At 57.5% G+C, this 18481-nt stretch overlaps 2 protein-coding genes across 3 annotated transcripts in view; one reads left to right on the top strand and one right to left on the bottom strand.

Moving 5' to 3' along the window:
• Nucleotides 1-3062: 3062 nt before the first annotated feature.
• On the top strand, nt 3063-11579 carry KCNG2 (potassium voltage-gated channel modifier subfamily G member 2). The gene is made up of 3 exons (XM_075993771.1): nt 3063-3147; nt 3337-4061; nt 8532-11579. The coding sequence occupies exons 1-3, from the start codon at nt 3063-3065 to the stop codon at nt 9420-9422; spliced, it is 1701 nt and encodes a 566-aa protein (XP_075849886.1). The 3' UTR covers nt 9423-11579.
• A 3233-nt stretch (nt 11580-14812) lies between these two features.
• Nucleotides 14813-18481, bottom strand: part of SLC66A2 (solute carrier family 66 member 2) — a 36018-nt gene continuing 32349 nt past the window's right edge. For both annotated transcript variants that reach the window (XM_020282232.2, XM_075993782.1), the window contains one exon: nt 14813-16519. In XM_020282232.2, coding sequence (XP_020137821.2) covers nt 16312-16519 — 208 coding nt within the window. In that variant the 3' untranslated portion in view covers nt 14813-16311. The remainder of the gene's footprint in view (nt 16520-18481) is intronic.

The raw sequence follows: 18481 nt of genomic DNA, 5'->3' as shown, positions 1-18481 counted from the left end.
GAAGTAGACCCTCAAGTTGATAAAGAACATCTACAAGAAAATGTACAGGTAATATCGTACCTCCCCTCATACCTAAGGGTGCAAGACTGATGCCTCCCTCCAAGATGAGGAATACTGCAAGGATGTCCACTGTCACCAGTTACTCACTGTAGCACTGCAAGCTAAATAGGGCAATAGAGGGAAATACATGGCATATAAGTCAGCTATTTACAGATGTCATGATTATCTATTCAGAAATTTCTTCCAAGAAACATACCAAAAAACAATCCTAGAAGCAATAAATGAGTTCAGCAAAGTTGCAGGGTAAAAGATTAAAACAAAAATAAAATTGCTTATAGCCAAGTTTGGTGGCTCATGCCTATAATCTCAAGTACTTGGGAGGCTGAGACAGGAGGATCACTTGAGCCCAGGAGTTAGAATCCAGACAGGGCAACCTAGCAAGTTGTTTAAAAGAATTGCTTGCATTTCTATATACCAATAATTAACATGTGAAACCAAGACTAACCAAGGCTAAAAACACAGGCTATTTACAATTACTCCAAAAAATTAAATACTTAAGTATAAACAACACAAAACATCCCCAGAGTTCATATACTGCAAATTACAAAATGCTGATAAAAGATAACAAAGCAGACCTAAGTAAACTGAAAGACATACCATGTTCATGGATTAGGAGGCTCTACAAGGTACGGGTAGGTATCTGTTCTCCTCAAACTGATCTATAGGTTTAACACAACTTTTATCAAAATTCCAACATGGCTTTTTGTAGACAGGCTTATTCTAAAATTTATGTGGGAAAGCACAGGGCTGTCAAACAGCTGAGACAATCTCAGAAAGGGAAGATGCAGCTGGAGGAATTGCTCACTCTCATCCCGGATCCCCATGGGGCCGGCTGTGGACACCTGCCAGGTGACAGGAGAGGGGCTGTGCTTGGTGGAGAGATACGCAGCCGCCATGCTTACGGGAGGAGCAGAGGAAGCCGCCGCAGGAGCCTGGTGCAGACAGTGAACAGCCAGGAGGGGGCGGCGGGGTCAGCTCAGGACGTGCCCTGGACAGCGGAGACCCAGGAGCTGATTGGCCACGCCTGGGCCACCCCCCTGCAGTCTGGTCTCCCATGTTTTTTGTGGGGGTTTTTTTGGTTTTCTTTTTTTTTTTTTTTTTTTGAGACAGAGTCTCACTTTGTTGCCCAGGCTAGAATGCCTTGGTGTCGGCCTAGCTCACGGCAACCTCCAATTCCTGGGCTCAAGCGATCCTCCTGCCTTAGCCTCCCTAGTAGCTGGGACTACAGGCATGTGCCACCATGCCCGGCTAATTTTTTCTAGAAATTTTTAGTTGGCCAATTAATTTCTTTCTATTTTTAGTAGAGACGGGGTCTCACTCTTGCTCAGGCTGGCTTCGAACTCCTGACCTTGAGCAATCCTCCCACCTCGGCCTCCCAGAGTGCTAGGATTACAGGCGTAAGCCACCACACCCAGCCTCCTCCCTGGCCTTTCTGTTGGCTGGTTGTTTGTCCCCACTAACCTCCTCTGCCTCAGCCAGCCATCACTAGAACTTTCCTACACGTGTCTTTGACAAACATTACCCAGGTGGCAGCCACAGCGCTGGGGACATTCCAGGGTGAGCACTGGGAGTCCGTCTTCCCCGGAGCAGGCAGAACGGGGACAGGAGCCGCACCTGCCGGCGAAGCAGGTCTCTCTGTGGCTGCGCTACCAGCGCTGGGCAGGGCGTGGCCACTGCTGTCGGGGCACGGGCCGAGCCAGGAGCTGGTGTGTTAAAATGCTGCGAAGCTCATTACTGTTCCTGAGACTCAGCTGCTGTTTCTCAAGTGTTCCGTGGTTAGTTTCCAGAGTTCAAAACAGTCGGCTCTGACAGTGTTTACCCTGTTTCTTTGCTTTAAGGGAGGGATGGACGTTGGGGCTCCTTGCTCTGTAATGTCCCCGTCACTCAGAACCTGCAGGGGGCCAGGAACACCCTCGTCTGGAAGGTCTCGATGACTTGGACGCTGGTCCAACACACACACTGCTAGATCACTGGGCTGGGACTGCCTCTCTCCCCCAGACACCCGAGACCCTCCCTGACAGGCGGGCCCGTCTCCTAGGCCGGCGCGGTGGCTCACGCCTGTAATCCTAGCACTCTGGGAGGCCAAGGCAGGTGGATCACTCAAGGTCAGGAATTCGAAACCAGCCTGAGCAAAAGCAAGACCCCGTCTCTACTAAAAATAGAAAGAAATTAATTGGCCAACTAAAAATATATATAGAAAAAAAATTAGCTGGGCATGGTGGCGCATGCCTGCAGTCCCAGCCACTCGGGAGGCTGAGGCAGGAGGATCGCTTGAGCCCAGGAATTTGAGGTTGCTGTGAGCTGGGCTGACGCCACAGCACTCTAGCCCGGGCAACAGAGTGAGACTCTGTCTCAAAAGAAAAAAAAAAAATTCCTTCAAAGCCTATGCCGTGCTGATGTCTTCCGTTTACTCTTACATGTTTCTTGCCCTTGGTTCCTTCAAGTCCCGTCCACACTGCGTGCGGCTGAGGTTTCTGAATTTTCTCCGCTGTAATGCCAGGTGCCAGGGCCACACCCCTCGAGCTCTGTTTGCCAAAGAGCAGGTGGCTTTATTTCTAAACATGCCAACAACCGGCTCCGGCGGGACCACTGAGGCAGATTCTGAAGGGGGCCTGGGCATCTATAAAACCTTTCTTCCACCATGCATTCCTCGGCCCACACTTCGAGGACGTTTTGCTGTTCTCTCGGCCTGCGCCCCCGACCCGGGTGCCATCTTGCCCGTTAGGAGCTTGCAGAGGTGAGAGAGCAAAGCTCCACCTGGACTCACAGCCCTCCCCAGGGCTGGCGTCGCCGCCTGGGCTCCGCCTCCTGTCAGGTCAGCGGCGGCTTCGGGTTCTCACGGGAGCCCGGACCCTACTGTAAACCGCACGTGGAGGGATCCAGGTTGTGCTTCTTAGGAGACTCCAACGCCTGGTGGTCCGAGGTGGAGCTGAGCGGTGATGCTAGCGCTGGGGAGCCGCTGCAAACACAGATTACCATTAGCAGAGAGGACTGACTGCACGATGAACCTGTTGGAATCGTCCCGAAACCATACCCCGCAGTCCATGGGGAGACTGTCTTCCGCGGAACCGGCCCTGGCGCAAACAGGTGGTGCACCGCTGCTCTAGGCCGTGCCCAGTCGCCACTCGCCCGAGCTGGCGAGCTGGAGGGGCCCTGTCTGGCTTATTCATGGCAGGAGAGGAGGCGGGCGCGGGCGCGGGCGCGGCCCTCCCGGGTGGGGCTGCTCCGTGCTGTCCCGCCCCACCCTCGCGGCCTGACACCCCTTTCCGTTTGCAGGCCCAGCCGGCCGTCCCCGCGCGGCGCCACGACCTCCGCGGGCCATGGCCTTGCAGCGCGGGCCGGCGGAGCCCCCGGGCGCGGAGCCCCCGGGCGCAGGCGGAGCCGGCCGAGGCAGGCGCGCGCCCCGGCACGTCATCATCAACGTGGGCGGCTGCCGCGTGCGCCTGGCCTGGGCGGCGCTGGCGCGCTGTCCGCTCGCGCGCCTGGAGCGCCTGCGGGCCTGCCGCGGCCACGACGAGCTGCTGCGGGTGTGCGACGACTACGACGTGAGCCGCGACGAGTTCTTCTTCGACCGCAGCCCGTGCGCCTTCCGCGCCATCGTGGCGCTGCTGCGCGCCGGGAAGCTGCGGCTGCTGCGCGGCCCGTGCGCCCTGGCCTTCCGCGACGAGCTGGCCTACTGGGGCATCGACGAGGCGCGCCTGGAGCGCTGCTGCCTGCGCCGCCTGCGCCGCCGCGAGGAGGAGGCGGCCGAGGCGCGCGCGGGGCCGGCGGGCCAAGGGGCGCCGGGGAGCCCGGCCCGCGCCCTGGGGAGCCCGGCGCGCGCCCTGGGCCCGGGCGGGCGGCTGGAGCGCGGCCGGCGGCGCCTGCGCGACGTGGTGGACAACCCGCACTCGGGACTGGCGGGCAAGCTCTTCGCCTGCGTGTCCGTGGCCTTCGTGGCGGTCACGGCCGTCGGCCTCTGCCTGAGCACCATGCCGGACATCCGCGCTGAGGAGGAGCGGGTGAGAGCGGGCCGGGGGCTCCTAGGGCCAAGGGCGGCAGGGGGTGGACAGGGGTGGGGGTTGTGTAGATGGTTAGGGTCAGGGGCCAAGGCCGGGGATTGGACAGGGGACTAGGGGGGCAGACGAGGGTAGTGGGAAGTCAGGGTCAGGGGTGGTAGGGTCAGGGACCAAGGCCGGGGATTGGACAGGGCACTAGGGGGGCAGACCGGGTGGTGGGAAGTCAGTTAGGGGTCAGGGGTGGTAGGGTCAGGGGCCAAGGCCTAGGGCTGGACAGGGGACTGAGGGGGCAGACGAGGGTGGTGGGAGGCAGTTAGGGTCCGGGGTGGCAGGGACAGAGGCCAAGGCCTAGGGCTTGGCAAGGACGGGCATGGCAGGGAAGGGGTGTGCAGGTAGGGTCAGGACCATGGGCGGGTGGCTGGGCTGAGGACTCCCTATCTAGTGGTGGTCTCTACTAAAAATAGAAAGAAATTAATTGGCCAACTAATATATATAGAAAAAATTAGCCGGGCATGGTGGCGCATGCCTGTAGTCCCAGCTACTCGGGAGGCTGAGGCAGAAGGATCGCTTGAGCCCAGGAGTTTGAGGTTGCTGTGAGCCAGGCTGACGCCACGGCACTCACTCTAGCCTGGGCAACAAAGTGAGACTCTGTCTCAAAAAAAAAAAGTTCTTAGATATAACATCAAAAGCATGATCCGTAAAAGAACAAAATTGATAAATCACACTTCATCAAAATTTAAAACTTTTGTCTGCGAGAATTAAAAGACCAGCTTCAGAGTGGGAGAAAATGTTTGCAAATCACGTATCTGACGAAAAGACTTGTAATTAGATGGCATAAAGCACTGTTTAAACTTAACTGTAATAAAACGACCCATTTAAAAAGGGACAAAAGATTTGAAATTTTTTTAAAAAGATGCTTCACCAAAGAAGACATGAATGGTAAATACATGAAAAGATGCTCAGCCTTATCCGTTACTAGGGAAATACAAACTAAACCACAGTGAGACGTCAGCTCCATGCTGGAAGGGCTGTAATTTCAGACTCAGTGAGCCGGCAGGAGTAGGTGCGGCCGCTGAGCGCTGGGCCCGCGCGTGGGTGCGGCGAGGAGAGCAGCTGCGTCTCTTCCTTTTTTTTTTTTTTTTTTTTTTTTTTTTGAGACAGAGTCTCACTCTGTTGCTGGGCTAGAGTGAGTGCCGTGGCGTCAGCCTAGCTCACAGCAACCTCAAACTCCTGGGCTTAAGCAATCCTCCAGCCTCAGCCTCCCGAGTAGCTGGGACTACAGGCATGCGCCACCACGCCCGGCTGATTTTTTGTATATATATATATTTTAGTTGGCCAATTAATTTCTTTCTATTTATAGTAGAGACAGGGTCTCTTGCTCTTGCTCAGGCTGGTTTTGAACTCCTGACCTTGAGCGATCCTCCCGCCTCAGCCTCCCAGAGTGCTAGGATTACAGGCGTGAGCCACCGCACCCGGCCTCACTAATGATTTTTTTTCGGTATATTTTTTAGTTTTTTTCTTTAGTGGTTGCTCTAGGGTTTACCATATACAACTTGCCAAAATCTGCTTCAGATTTGCATTAGCGTCATTCAGGTGAGGTACAGAAAGGTTACACCTGTGTAGCTATAGTCACTTTTCTCCCCGTTGGTGATATTGTTATACATACTATATCTGTCACTGTTACAAACCCAACGATACATTATTATATTACATTACATGTAATTACATACATTATTGTGTTACACATAATTTATATACATTATTGTATCACATATATATATTCTGTCATTATACTGTTACAGCTGTTCCCACACAACTCCTTTGTGCTTTTTATTGGCAAATACCTTGCACATATATTACGTTTCTATATGCTGTAGGCCTGACAATACATTATATACATATTATTTTTATACAATTGCTTTTCAAATCAGTTAAGAGAAGAAGTAAGAAAAAATGCATTTATAGTGTCTTTTCTAATCACATAATTGCATTTACTGGTGCAGCTTTGTTTGTGTGGATTCAGATTTTCATCTAGGGTCACCTGAAGTGTTTCATATCCCTTGAAAGGCAGATCTGCTAGCAATGCATTCTCTCAGTTTTTGTTTACCTGGGAAAGTGTTTATTTTTCACCTTCATTTTTTAACAGCTTTGCTGGATGTGAGATTCTTAGTTGACAGGGTTTTTCCTTTGAGCACGCTGAATAGATCATCCCGCTGCCTGCTAAGACGTTGGCTGTTAGACTTGTGGAGCTTCCCTTGCGAGTGACGCTTCACTTTCCTCTTGCTGCTTTTGAGACTTTCTCTTTGTTTTTTACTTTTGTTATTTTGTTGTGATTACATTTATTTCTGGGTCTCTGTGTTTATCCTTCTTGGAGTTCATTGAGCTTCTTGGATGTGTAGGTTATTGCTTTTCAATAAATTGGGAGTTTTTTCAGCCATTGTTTCTTTGAATATTTTTTCTCCCTTCTCTTCTCTGTTGTTGGTGCACATTATAGTGCTCACATTTCCTGAGTCTTCATTTATTTTTCTTTTTTTCTCTCTGTCCTTCAGCTTGCACAAATGCTACTGAGCTATCTTCACGTTCGATAATTCTTTTTTTCTGCCAGTTCAAACCTAGAGTGTTAAGTTTTTCTAGTGAATTTTTTAATTTTTTATTTCAATTGTACTTTTCAACTCCATAACTTCCATTTATTTATTTTTTTAATTTCTGTTTCTCAGTTGATAGTCTTCATCTGTGGCATTTCATCATGCTTTCCTTTAGCTTTGTGAACATGTGCATAGTGGCTACTCTGAAATATTTTTTGTTAAATTTGATATCTGGTCACTCTCACAGGCAGTTTCTGTTGCCTGCTTTTTTTCCCCAGGATATAGTTTATACTTTCCTTCTTTCTTTTTTAACATGCCTTTTGACTTTTTTTTTTGTTGGAAACTGGACATTTTAGACAACATATTCTAGCAACTGTCAGTACTACTCCCCATCATGGTCTTGTTACTCACTTTGTTCTTTTAGCACCTGGCTGGGTTGTTCTGGGGAAGGCTGTGCTGAGCCTCTGGGTGCGCCCACAGTCACTCTGGGATGGGGGTTTGGGTAGGAAACTCCTCCTCTCTTTCACTGGCCACGCCCAGCTGTTAAACTCCACCAGTAGCCCACTGACAGCTCTATTTTCAACAGTGTCCCAGGGCATAGGTTCCTCTACAAACTAGTCAAATTGTGGCTCCTCGGTAGTTTCTTTCCTTTTTTTTTTTTTTTTTTTTTTTTTTTTTTTTTTTTGAGACAGAGTCTCACTCTGTTGTCCAGGCTGGAGTGCTGTGGCATCAGCCTAGCTCACAGCAACCTCCAACTCCTGAGCTCAAGCTATCCTTCTGCCTCAGCCTCCCGAGTAGCTGGGACTACAGGCACGCGCCACTGTGCCTGGCTAATTTCTTTCTATTTATAGTAGAGATGAGGTCTCGCTCTTGCTCAGGCTGGCTCAGTAGTTTCTGAGGTCAGTGTCTGATGCTGTTCTGACCTCAGGGGTCCCCCCCCCCCCCGCCAGCGATCTTACTCCCTGGTTCTCTCCTGCGAACTCAGCAGCCTACAGTCCACACTGTGTCTTTAATAGATCCACGAATATCCTCCTAATTCCCTTCACCCCAACTCCAGTGTTCTGAGAGCGACCTTAAGGTTTAAACTCCATGTTCTGCTGCAAATGAAGTCACTTTCTCTGGGAAGAGACTAGGTTAGAATCTATCCCTTACTTCCTCCTCCTCCTCCTTCCAGGCAAAATCTCTGAGCCCGGCTCTGGAGCTGGGGATGGAACAAGAAAAAGCTTCAGTCTGAGTGACACCCCCTCTCTAGGAGCTCAGTGCTTGGGGGCGGCACCCTCAGACCGCATGGGCTTGGAGTCACTGCCTCTCGCACCCAGACGGGGCTCTGAGGCCTCATATTCTCAACCTGCCACACTCGAGGTCCAGGTTCTGGTCCCTGAGTGGCCCCATCCCTCCACTGGACTCTCCCTGGGCCCCCACTCCAGCAACAGGTAGCTGGAGGTAGAATGCAGATTGCTGGCAGCCGGCCCTTCCTGGGGAGAAAGCTCCCCATGTGGGCGCTGTGGGAGAGGGGCCTCCCTGCCTTGCTGGGCTGGGAGGGAGAATGCAGTCTTGGCTCAAACTCCACAGACTAACCTTTCTTGCTGAATGTTCACAGATTTTCTCGAATAGATGTTTTTCTTCATCTGCTATTTGCTCAGAAGGCCATTGCCAGAGGCTTTAAGTGCTTAAGGGTTTTTAATGATTTTCACCAGTTTCCTGGGTCGGCCAAGCTCATTGGTGGCTCTCTTGCATTAATTGTGCCTCCAATTAAGACTTTTTTTTTTTTTTTAACAGGAATTGGGCCTTTGCAGGGGCACGCTTCCCCGGGTGGGGTGGGAGAGGAAGGGCAGACTCCCCGCGCCCTGGGCGGCCTGGCCCCAACCGCGGTGCCTTCTCCCCGCAGGGCGAATGCTCGCACAAGTGCCGCAGCCTCTTCGTGCTGGAGACCGTGTGCGTCGCCTGGTTCTCCTTCGAGTTCCTGCTGCGCTCCCTGCAGGCCGAGAGCAAGTGCGCCTTCCTGCGGACGCCGCTCAACATCATCGACATCCTGGCCATCCTGCCCTTCTACGTGTCGCTGCTCGTGGGCCTGGCGGCGGGCGGCCCCGGGGGCAGCAAGCTGCTGGAGCGCGCGGGGCTGGTGCTGCGGCTGCTGCGCGCGCTGCGCGTGCTCTACGTGATGCGCCTGGCGCGCCACTCGCTGGGGCTGCGCTCGCTCGGCCTGACCGTGCGCCGCTGCGCGCGCGAGTTCGGGCTGCTGCTGCTGTTCCTGTGCGTGGCCATGGCCCTGTTCGCGCCGCTCGTGCACCTGGCCGAGCGCGAGCTGGGCGCGCGCCGCGACTTCTCCAGCGTGCCCGCCAGCTACTGGTGGGCAGTCATCTCCATGACCACCGTGGGCTACGGTGACATGGTCCCGCGCAGCCTGCCCGGCCAGGTGGTGGCGCTCAGCAGCATCCTCAGCGGCATCCTGCTCATGGCCTTCCCCGCCACCTCCATCTTCCACACCTTCTCGCGCTCCTACTCCGAGCTCAAGGAGCAGCAGCGGCGCGCCGCCAGCCCCGAGCCCGCCCTGCGCGAGGACAGCACGCGCTCGGCCTCGGCCTCCGCCTCGGCCGCGGAGGACAGCTCGCAGGGCTCACGGGGCTCACGGGGCTCACGGGGCTCGCAGGGCCGAGACGGCAGCGGCCACCCTGACGGCGCGCCCTGGGAGCGTCCCCGGCCTTCTCCTCCTCCTCCTCCCCCCTCTGTTTCCTCCGATTTCAAGTTTTCTATGGCTGGCCAGATACGGATTCAGTAAGTTCCAGAAACTCCAAGCCTGCAGCTCACGCCAGACTGCCGCGCTGCCTTAGGCCTCGCCTGACGTTCGCCTTCAGCCCGGGTGGCCCCGTGGGAACAGAGGCCAAAGTCCATGTCTCCTTCCGGGCTCAGCCCTGCTCACAGCCCCCATTCCACCACAGAGTGCCCTTGGGGGGCGTCCTTGGGCCCCCAGATGGTGACAAGGGCTTCCTGACACAGCCACTAACCACCACCCCCTGGATTCCGGTTGCAGAGCCCAAAATTTCCTTGTGGGAATTTTAACCATTTTCCTGCCTTCCAGGGCAGGAATCCAGGCCTGTGGGACATCTTCGCCCTCTAGAACACCTCCTCACCCCTAGCGGGACATTTCCCTAAGACTGAAATGGAACAAAGAACCCCTCTGCCCTGCAGCCCTGGCTTCGGCAGGGGCAGGAAGGGATTCAGGGAAGAGCTGGGTGACTCCTTCTCCGGGCAGCTCCTGCAGGGCCCTCAAAAGCATGAGCCTTCTCTGCTCCGTGGAGACCAGCCGGGATGGCACTTTCCAAATCTTGCCACTCCATACTTTCATCTCAGTGATCCCAGCCTGAATACCTGAGACGTCTCAGCCCACAGCAAGAGGGTCCTGCTGTCCAGGTACAGGGAGCTTGTCTGGGGGCCGGTGGCTGTGCTACTGCAGACACTCTCTGAGTCGGCCGGAACAATAGAAAGCACCAGCCTCCTGCACGGCTGCCAGTCGAGTGGGTTGCTCTTGGGGCACCGCTGTGCTCTGTGGGGTCTGCCGCAGAGCACGGGGCGCCTGGGGCCAGAAAGGGGGGTTCCTGTGATGGGCACGGCATGAACCACCAGGGCAGGGCACCCCTGACCGAGACAGCATCCCTGCACCTGGCCTGGTCGTACAAAGCACTCTCCACGCCCACAGCTGCAAGCCCGTCTGCAGAATCCCAGACTGTACAGCAAGCCCAGCCTCACGCTGGCCCTGCTGCCCCGGGGCAGGGCCAAGAACAGAACCCAGGGTGCGAATGGGCTGAGAGTTCCACATGAGCCTGGCTTCTGTGGGGCGGAACACCATGACACAGCCTGTCCCCACCTCTGTCTCCCTTTCCTCAGCCAGCACCAGCACACACAGCACCTGGTGGACACACTCCACCCGGAGTCTGCCGTCAGGGTGCTGGGATGCTGGGAAACTTGGTCTGGCCAGTGACCTAGACAGTTCCTCCAGTTTGCTCAGATTGAGCAAAGCCAGCCGTCAGCACAGGTGAGGCCTCGATCCCACATCTGCCTCCCAGGGACCCCACGTGTCCATGGATCCTGACGTCAGCTCCCTGGGGCAGAAAGGGGAAGCCGAGCTGCCCACGGTGGACCAGGCCAGGTGTGGCACCTGCCCAGCGAGCCAGTCTGGAGAGCAAGAACCCCGGGGCTCCACTGCCACTCCTCAGGTGCACAGACCTGCCCTGCTTGCTGCACCTGTCCCCTCCCTGCAGGACCACACATCCCAGGCCAGCAGGGGTCTGAGGGACACGGGTGTGCAGCCAGGACAGGGAGTGCAGCCTCACTCCTCCTCGGGGGAGTACCATCCCCCAAAGCTGTGGTGGCAGCCAGGTGGCACCTGAGAGCAGCTTGGCCTCAGCCCTGTCTCCTCCCAGCCAGGACCCACACCCCTCTCACAGGACAGCCTTGGAGAGGTGCGAGCCAGCCACCCGGCAGGCGCAGCAGGGCTCAGAAGTCACGAGAATGTGCTTGGCCAGGGTGAATGTCACCAATAGGGACCTGCTGGCTATTTTACTTTAGCCATAACAGCTTTATCCAAGGTACGAGAGGGAATTCCTTTAACTGGGGCGTGTGTCCAGCTGAGGTGACAAGTGTCCCTTAAATGAACTGGCCTCATCAACATAGCGAAAATCACACCCACCAGCCCCAACCGTGCACACCTGCCACGGCTACTCCTGGAAGTCACCTCTAAGGTCAAGGGAAGGGTTCCGGGTTCTAGGAACTCTCCACCACTGTCCCAGAAAACCTACGAATGTTCCACCCCAGCTCAGCACAGAAGGGGACCAGCACAGAAGGACAGACGCTGACCTTGGGCAGCACTGCCCCCTTGAGGATCAGTCTGCTCTTTGCTTCAGTCCTAGAGTGTACTTTGCTTTCAATAAATCTGCTTCTGTCTACACTTCACGTCTTAATTCTTCTCTTTTGCTGGTTACCCTGCCCTTGAATTCGTTCCTGGGTGGGGTTCGTGGACCCTCTCTGCCGGCCCGGTGGTCTGCACTGGTATCACGTGGTCCTGCCCGGGCAGGGGCGAGCAGACCCTCGCCAGAGGACAGCGCTGCCGGTGAGCTTCCTCTTGTGCAGCCGGCGAAGACCCTGAAATAGACCCGCACTGTCACTCCCGGGGTGGCAGCCTCCCGTCCCACACTGGGCTGCAGTGGTTCTGATGTGGGAACCTGGGAGCCCTCAGACCAGGGGCCCCCGGAGCAGGGGGGGGTACACTTCCACCTGGGCACAAGGACCACCGACCCGGGGCTGCCGTTCCCTCGGGGAAGGGCCCACCTCTGTGCCTCAGTTTCCTCACTGTGAAAGCCACAGTTGTCCCAGAGTGATCCCAAAACTGGCTGCACCCTGAAGATGCACGGCCCCGGTCGCTGCCGTTGAGCTCCGGCTCTCCTGGCACCGTCTTGCAGCATTCGGGGTGACTAGTGCCAGAGACACTCCGGGAACCCACTAGCCTTGATCGCCCTGCTCACCACCACCTGTGCTGGCGCCTTGAGCCCAACCCCACCGCACCTGCTGACCTCACCCCAACCCCTGACCCCACCCCACCCGCTGACCCCACCCCACCCGATGACCTCACCCCAACCCCTGACCCCACCCCACCCGCTGACCCCACCCCACCCCCTGACCCCACCCCACCCGCTGACCCCACCCCAACCCGACCCCACCCCACCCGCTGACCCCACCCCACCTGCTGACCCCACCCCAGCCCACCTGCTGACCCCACCCCAACCCCTGACCCCCCCTACCTGCTGACCCCACCCCACCCGCTGACCTCACCCCAACCCCTGACCCCACCCCACCCGCTGACCCCACCCCAGCCCCCCACCCGAGTGTCTGGAGATGGATCCGCATGAGCAGCTCCGGGACTGCACAAGCTCGCTGTCAGTGTCGGGCGTCTGGAACCCCACGTTTGCTGCTGAGCCCTCACGCTGGGGAAACCGATCTGTGTGGTCCCTCTGTGGCCAGCAGGTGCCGCACGAGAGCTCCCAGGGTCCTGCCAGGCTCTGCTCCGCTCCAGCGTACGGTGCTGCCCAGCGAGACCAAGTCTGCTGTCCGCCCTGGCACTGCCCGTCCCCACCACACACCGCCACGTGCCCTGCCACACGCCCTGCCACGCACCCACACATGCCCCACCACACACCCTGCCATGTGCCACCACACGCCCTACCACACACCCCACACATGCCCCACCACACACCCTGCCACGTGCCCTGCCACACGCCCTGCCACGCACCCACACATGCCCCACCACACACCCTGCCATGTGCCACCACACGCCCTACCACACACCCCACACATGCCCCACCACACACCCTGCCATGTGCCCTGCCACACGCCCTGCCATGTGCCACCACACTCCCTACCACACACCCCACACATGCCCCACCACGCACCCTGCCATGTGCCACCACACGCCCTACCACACACCCCACACATGCCCCACCACGCACCCTGCCATGTGCCACCACACGCCCTACCACACACCCCACACATGCCCCACCACGCACCCTGCCATGTGCCACCACACGCCCTACCACGCACCCCACACATGCCCCACCACATACCCTGCCATGTGCCACCACACGCCCTACCACACACCCCACACATGCCCCACCACACACCCTGCCATATGCTGCTACACACCCCACCACGCGCCCCACCACTCACCCTGCTGTGTGCTGCCACACACCCCACCACGCACCCTGCCACATGCCCCGCCACACGCCCCACCACGCACCCCACACACGCCCCGCCACTCACCCTGCTGTGTACTGCCACACGCCCCACCACGCACCCCACACATGCCCCACCACTCACCCTGCTGTGTGCTGCCACACGCCCCACCATGCACCCTGCCACATGCCCTGCCACATGCCCCACCACGCACCCCACACATGCCCCACCACTCACCTTGCCATGTGCTGCCACACGCCCCACCATGCACCCTGCCACGTGCCCTGCCACATGCCCCACCACGCACCCCACACATGCCCCACCACTCACCCTGCTGTGTGCTGCCACACACCCCACTATGCACCCTGCCACGTGCCCTGCCACATGCCCCACCACGCACCCCACACATGCCCCACCACGCACCCCACACATGCGCTGCCACATGCCCCACCACGCACCCCACACATGCCCCACCACGCACCCCACACATGCCCCACCACGCACCCCACACATGTGCTGCCACGCGCCCCACCACACGCCCCACCACGTCTTCCCGCTCCCAACACGCTGGCCCCACAGGGAGGAAGAGCCGGGAAATACAGATTTAGGGTTTGGGGAAGAGTGACCTCGGGTACTTTTTGGAGAAGCTCACGCTCCAGCCAACAGCGGCACACACAGCCCCTGCCCAAGGGCTGTGCAGACCTGCCCTGACCTCGAGATGGCAAAGCTGCAAACACGTCTCTTGGCCTTTAAATGAGACCCTGCCCATCCTTTAGGGCTGCGGTCCCCACCCCCGGGCCAAGGGCCAGTACCCGTCTGTGGCCTGTTAGGCACCGGCTGCACAGCGGGAGGTGAGAGACGGGCAAGCCCCACCTGTACTCACAGCCGCTCCCACGGCTCCCATCACCGCCCGACTCCGCCTCCTGTCAGCTAAGCGGGCCATTAGACTCTCACTGGAGCCGCACCCTACTGCAAACCACACGTGGAGGGATCCAGGTTGTGCCCCTGATGAGACCCCAACGCCCGGTGACCTGAGCTGGCGCTGAGCGGTGATGCCGGCGCTGGGGAGCGGCTGCAAACACAGATGATCATCAGCAGGGAGGACTGACTGCACGACGAACGTGATGTGCTTGAATCATCCTCCCTCAACCCTGGTCCTTAGACAAACTGTCTCCCACGAAACCGGTCCCTGGTGCCAAGAAGGTTGTGGACGGCTGCTTTGGGGCAGGAAGGTGGGAAGCAGGAGGCTGTGTGCACCGCCACGGGCCAGGGCGGCCGACCCACCAGTGGTGGGCGGAACCTCAGAGCTGCCCCCGGGCTGGGCTGCCGCTGGGGGCTGGGGGGCAGCCCAGGTCACACGGGGACAGCGGACAGACTCCGGCCTCCGCCCGGCCCCTCACACCGCGCCGGGCCCGCCATTCACTCCAAGTCGCCACACGGGGGACATTCCGTCATCACACCTGCAACGGTGACGTTTTAATTTGGAGGAATTAACATTACAGACATCTCCGTTTTAAAAAAATAGAAATTTTCAAAGCATTTTACAGAGAGCCGAGGAAGATCCTCACGCGAACATTCAAGAGGTTTCCGAGGAGCCTCGGGAAGGGGGAGCAGCGCTGGGTCCCCTCCTGCCGGCCAGAGGTGACACTCGCCGTGCACGGCTCCGCGCACACAGGCGGCACCTGCACGGGGAGCGGCCCCTCCGCCAGCGGAAGGGAAGATGGTGCCACGGGAGCCACGGGAGCCACGCGAAGGCATCCAGAGCCCCGGGCTGGCTGGAGCCAGCACAGGGCTGAGCGTGGCACGGCCACGTGTCAGACGGAAAACCAGGGTGGGCGGACGTGGGTGCTGAGGTCAGGCCACGGCTGTGGACACTGCAGACCCAGAACTCCGCCGGCCGCTGGGCCCGGGGACTGTGGACTGAGGCTGTGGCGGGGCCCCATGCCAGGCTGCCCCTGCCCAGGAGGTCCCGCCCAGGACGGCAGCAGCAGGGCCCACCCGTGGGGGCACCGGCCTGGCACCCCCTCCTGACCCGAGGCCGTCTCTGTCCGGAAGACGGACATTAAAGCTGAGTCTGGCCAGTGTGTGCAACGCCCTGAACCAAGGGACTCTCCCCAGGGGAGCCCTCCGGGGTGTCAACCCCCTCAGCCTCCCACACCCCACAAGGGCCTCCACGTCTGTCTAAGGGACACCCCCAAGGACCCGAGGGGCATCAGAGGCCCTGACCCTCACACCTGAGCTCGCCGGGCAACCCCAGCCAGGCTCAGAGCGGGCCCGGGGTGCACACGCCAGCGGCTCCAGGAAGAGGCAGAGCAGCAGCCAGGTGTCCGGCCCTGCGGGCCTGGGGCGCATGCCAGGTGGGTGCTTAGGAGCACAGGCACCTGCGTCCTCCTGGCCCCTTCCCCAGGGGTGGAGAGGACCTGGCCCTGCCCTGTGCCGCCCACGCCGGGCAGCGGAGGACGCCCCTCCAACCGGGGCATTGGTGAGGGTCCCCAGGCTCTGCTCACGGGACTTGCGGGGTCTCAGACACCTGCCCCCTTCATGTTTCCTGCACAAGGTCCTGGTCTGCTCGCCCCGCCCCGTCCTGGGGGAGGACGTCCTGGGGGCTGAGGCGGATGCGGGAGGCTGGGCAGAGACGGGGGCAGGGCCGCCGTGCCCGCTTGCGTGTCTACAAACACAACTCGGGTTCAGGGCAGGTGTTTGTGAGCAGAAGCGGGAACAGATGCTCACTCTGCCGTCACCTTGAGAACACCTGAAACCCAGCCCTGGGAGTCACGCCTGCCCGGGCCGTCCTGCGGCGGGGAGCACAAACGCCGCCCGGCCCTGCCTCTCGCAGCCCGCCCAGCCCATGCAGAGGCTCCTCGAGAACCTGATGCCCTCCCCGTGCCGGGAGGACAGGTGGGCAGTGTCTGTGGCTGGCGGCCACTTTGTCCCGCCCGGCTGCCTCAGAGGGCCTTGGCGCTGGCAGGGTGCGCGGCGTGGGGCGCTGGCTTCTGGGGGTGGCAGGCGAAGGCGTAGGCCTGCGCCAGGATGGCCAGGTCCACCAGCACCTGCAGCAGGCCGCACACGGAGAACTGCAGGGGCGCGCCATTCAGCAGGAAGTAGGCCGTCTTGAAGGCGTCGCCGCTGGTCCACATGAGCACCATCTTTATGCTGAGGAGACACAAGCCAGAAGGTCAGCTGTGTGACCCAGGAGGTCGGGGGACACCTGGGGGTCGGAGGACACCCCAGGAAGTTGGGGGGGCACCCCAGATTTATCCCACCCCACCCACCCGAGATCCCTCTGTGGGATTGGAGATAGAGGATAGCGCTCCCCTGGCCAGGGGTCCTGGGGGCTCCAACCCCCAGCGTGCAGCTGCAATACCCAAGAACTGGGCGGGGTCGGCCCCGGCCGCAGGGAACAGCAGGGCTGCGTCCACAGAGCCGGGACCTCCGGTCGGGCAGCCCTGTGCTGCCGGGAGGAGCGGCATTTCCCCCAGAGCTCCTGCACCCCACAGCCCGCACCCTGGGGGGCCAAAGGCACAAACCAAAGGCTGCCGGGCCGAGGGCCAAGGCCAGGCACGAGCAGAGCAAAGCTGCTTCCCCCGGCCTTCTCCACGCCCGAGACCCTCGGGGTCTCCGTTATTGGTCATCGGTGCAAACTCTGCCTTCATATGTCTCTGTCAGTCCCCGCGGCACAGGGACCTTGGTGAGTGAAGAAGGAACATCCGCCACCCACTGTCCTGGGCCACCCGCATCCCTCTCTGCCCACTGTGTCTGGCGCCCTGGCCTGGCTGGCAGCAAACATGAGCACCCCTCCCTTCCTGCAGGACATACATCTAAATTAAACCCGTTTCCATGGGCAGTCTGAATGTTTCACAGCCAACGAAGCCAGACCACACAGCCCAGGGGCTGCTGGGCCACCAAGGAGGAGGGGTGCCGAGGAGACGGGGACACACCGCCTGCCCACGGGAGCCACGTGCACCTCTGAGCCTCAGCCCCAGTTCACCGAAAATCCAGGGCTCGGGGAGTCCCCACGTGCAGGGTCAAGAGACAGAGACCGCAGCTGGGAGTGCAACATGGCGAAAGGAACCGCCAGGCAGAGGCAGAAATGCACTTGCACCTTCTCCTCAAGCCCACGCTCAGCTACAGGCGAGTCCTATCAGCCTCTGAGAACATAAATGTGGCTTGGTAATTAAACCCACAGGAAAAACCAAGACGGTGTGAGATTATTCCACTTGGGTCAGTTTTGCTAGATCATTATGTCATTTCCTGGGTCCTGGAGGACTACAAATTTACCTCTAAGTATTGCTTTAACTGCATCCCACAAATTTTGATATGTTTTGTTTTCAGCTCGAAATATTTTCTAATTTGCTTTGAGACATCCTCTATGATTAACAGATTATTTAGAAGTATGTTGCTTAGCTTCTAAATCTTTGGAGATGAATTTCTAACTTAATTACATTATAGCCATACAACATAGTTTGGATGGTTTCAGTTCCTTTAAATAAATCTTTATGACCCAGTAAATGGTCTGTTTTGGTGAATGCTCAATGACCATTTGAAAAGAATGCATATTTTGGGTAGAGTGTTCTATAGATGTCAATAAGATTCACTTGGCTACTGGTGGTGTTCAGATCATATCCTTGATGATTTTCTGTCTTCTTTTTCTCTCAATTAATGAGGAGAATTGAATTCTTTAATTGTGGATTTGTCTTTTCATTTGTACCAGCTTTGGCTTTATGCATTTTGAGGTTCTGTTGTTCAGTGCATATGCGTTTAGGATTACTGTATCTACTGGTGAATTTACCTGTTTATCATTATGTATTGTCCCTTTTAATCCAAAGCAAATTTCCTTTACTTTGTCTGATATTAATATAGCTATTCCAGTTTCCTTTGATTCATGTATGCATAGTATATATAGTTCACTCTCGTACGCATCTTTCCCAGCCTTTTATTTTTAACCTATGTCACTATATTTAAAGTGGGTTTTTGATAGACAGCGGGTGGTTGGGTCTTATTTTTATAATCACTGTGAAAATCTCTAGCCTTTAATTGGTATGTTTCAACCATTTAATGTTCTTATTGATATGTTTGAATGTAGGTCTACCATTTTACTTTTCTGTTCTCAAATTG

Source organism: Microcebus murinus, chromosome 17, assembly GCF_040939455.1.
Source record: "Microcebus murinus isolate Inina chromosome 17, M.murinus_Inina_mat1.0, whole genome shotgun sequence".
Lineage (NCBI taxonomy): Eukaryota > Metazoa > Chordata > Mammalia > Primates > Cheirogaleidae > Microcebus > Microcebus murinus.
Note: the sequence above shows the minus strand (reverse complement) of the source record. Positions and strands in the feature narration are given on the sequence as shown.

Coding starts and splice junctions, on each gene's coding strand:
- KCNG2 (XM_075993771.1), top strand. CDS start 3,063: ATGAACCTGTTGGAATCGTCCCGAAACCATACCCCGCAGTCCATGGGG. Junction 3,148..3,336: donor ACCGGCCCTGGCGCAAACAG/GTGGTGCACCGC, acceptor TTCCGTTTGCAG/GCCCAGCCGGCCGTCCCCGC. Junction 4,062..8,531: donor TCCGCGCTGAGGAGGAGCGG/GTGAGAGCGGGC, acceptor TTCTCCCCGCAG/GGCGAATGCTCGCACAAGTG.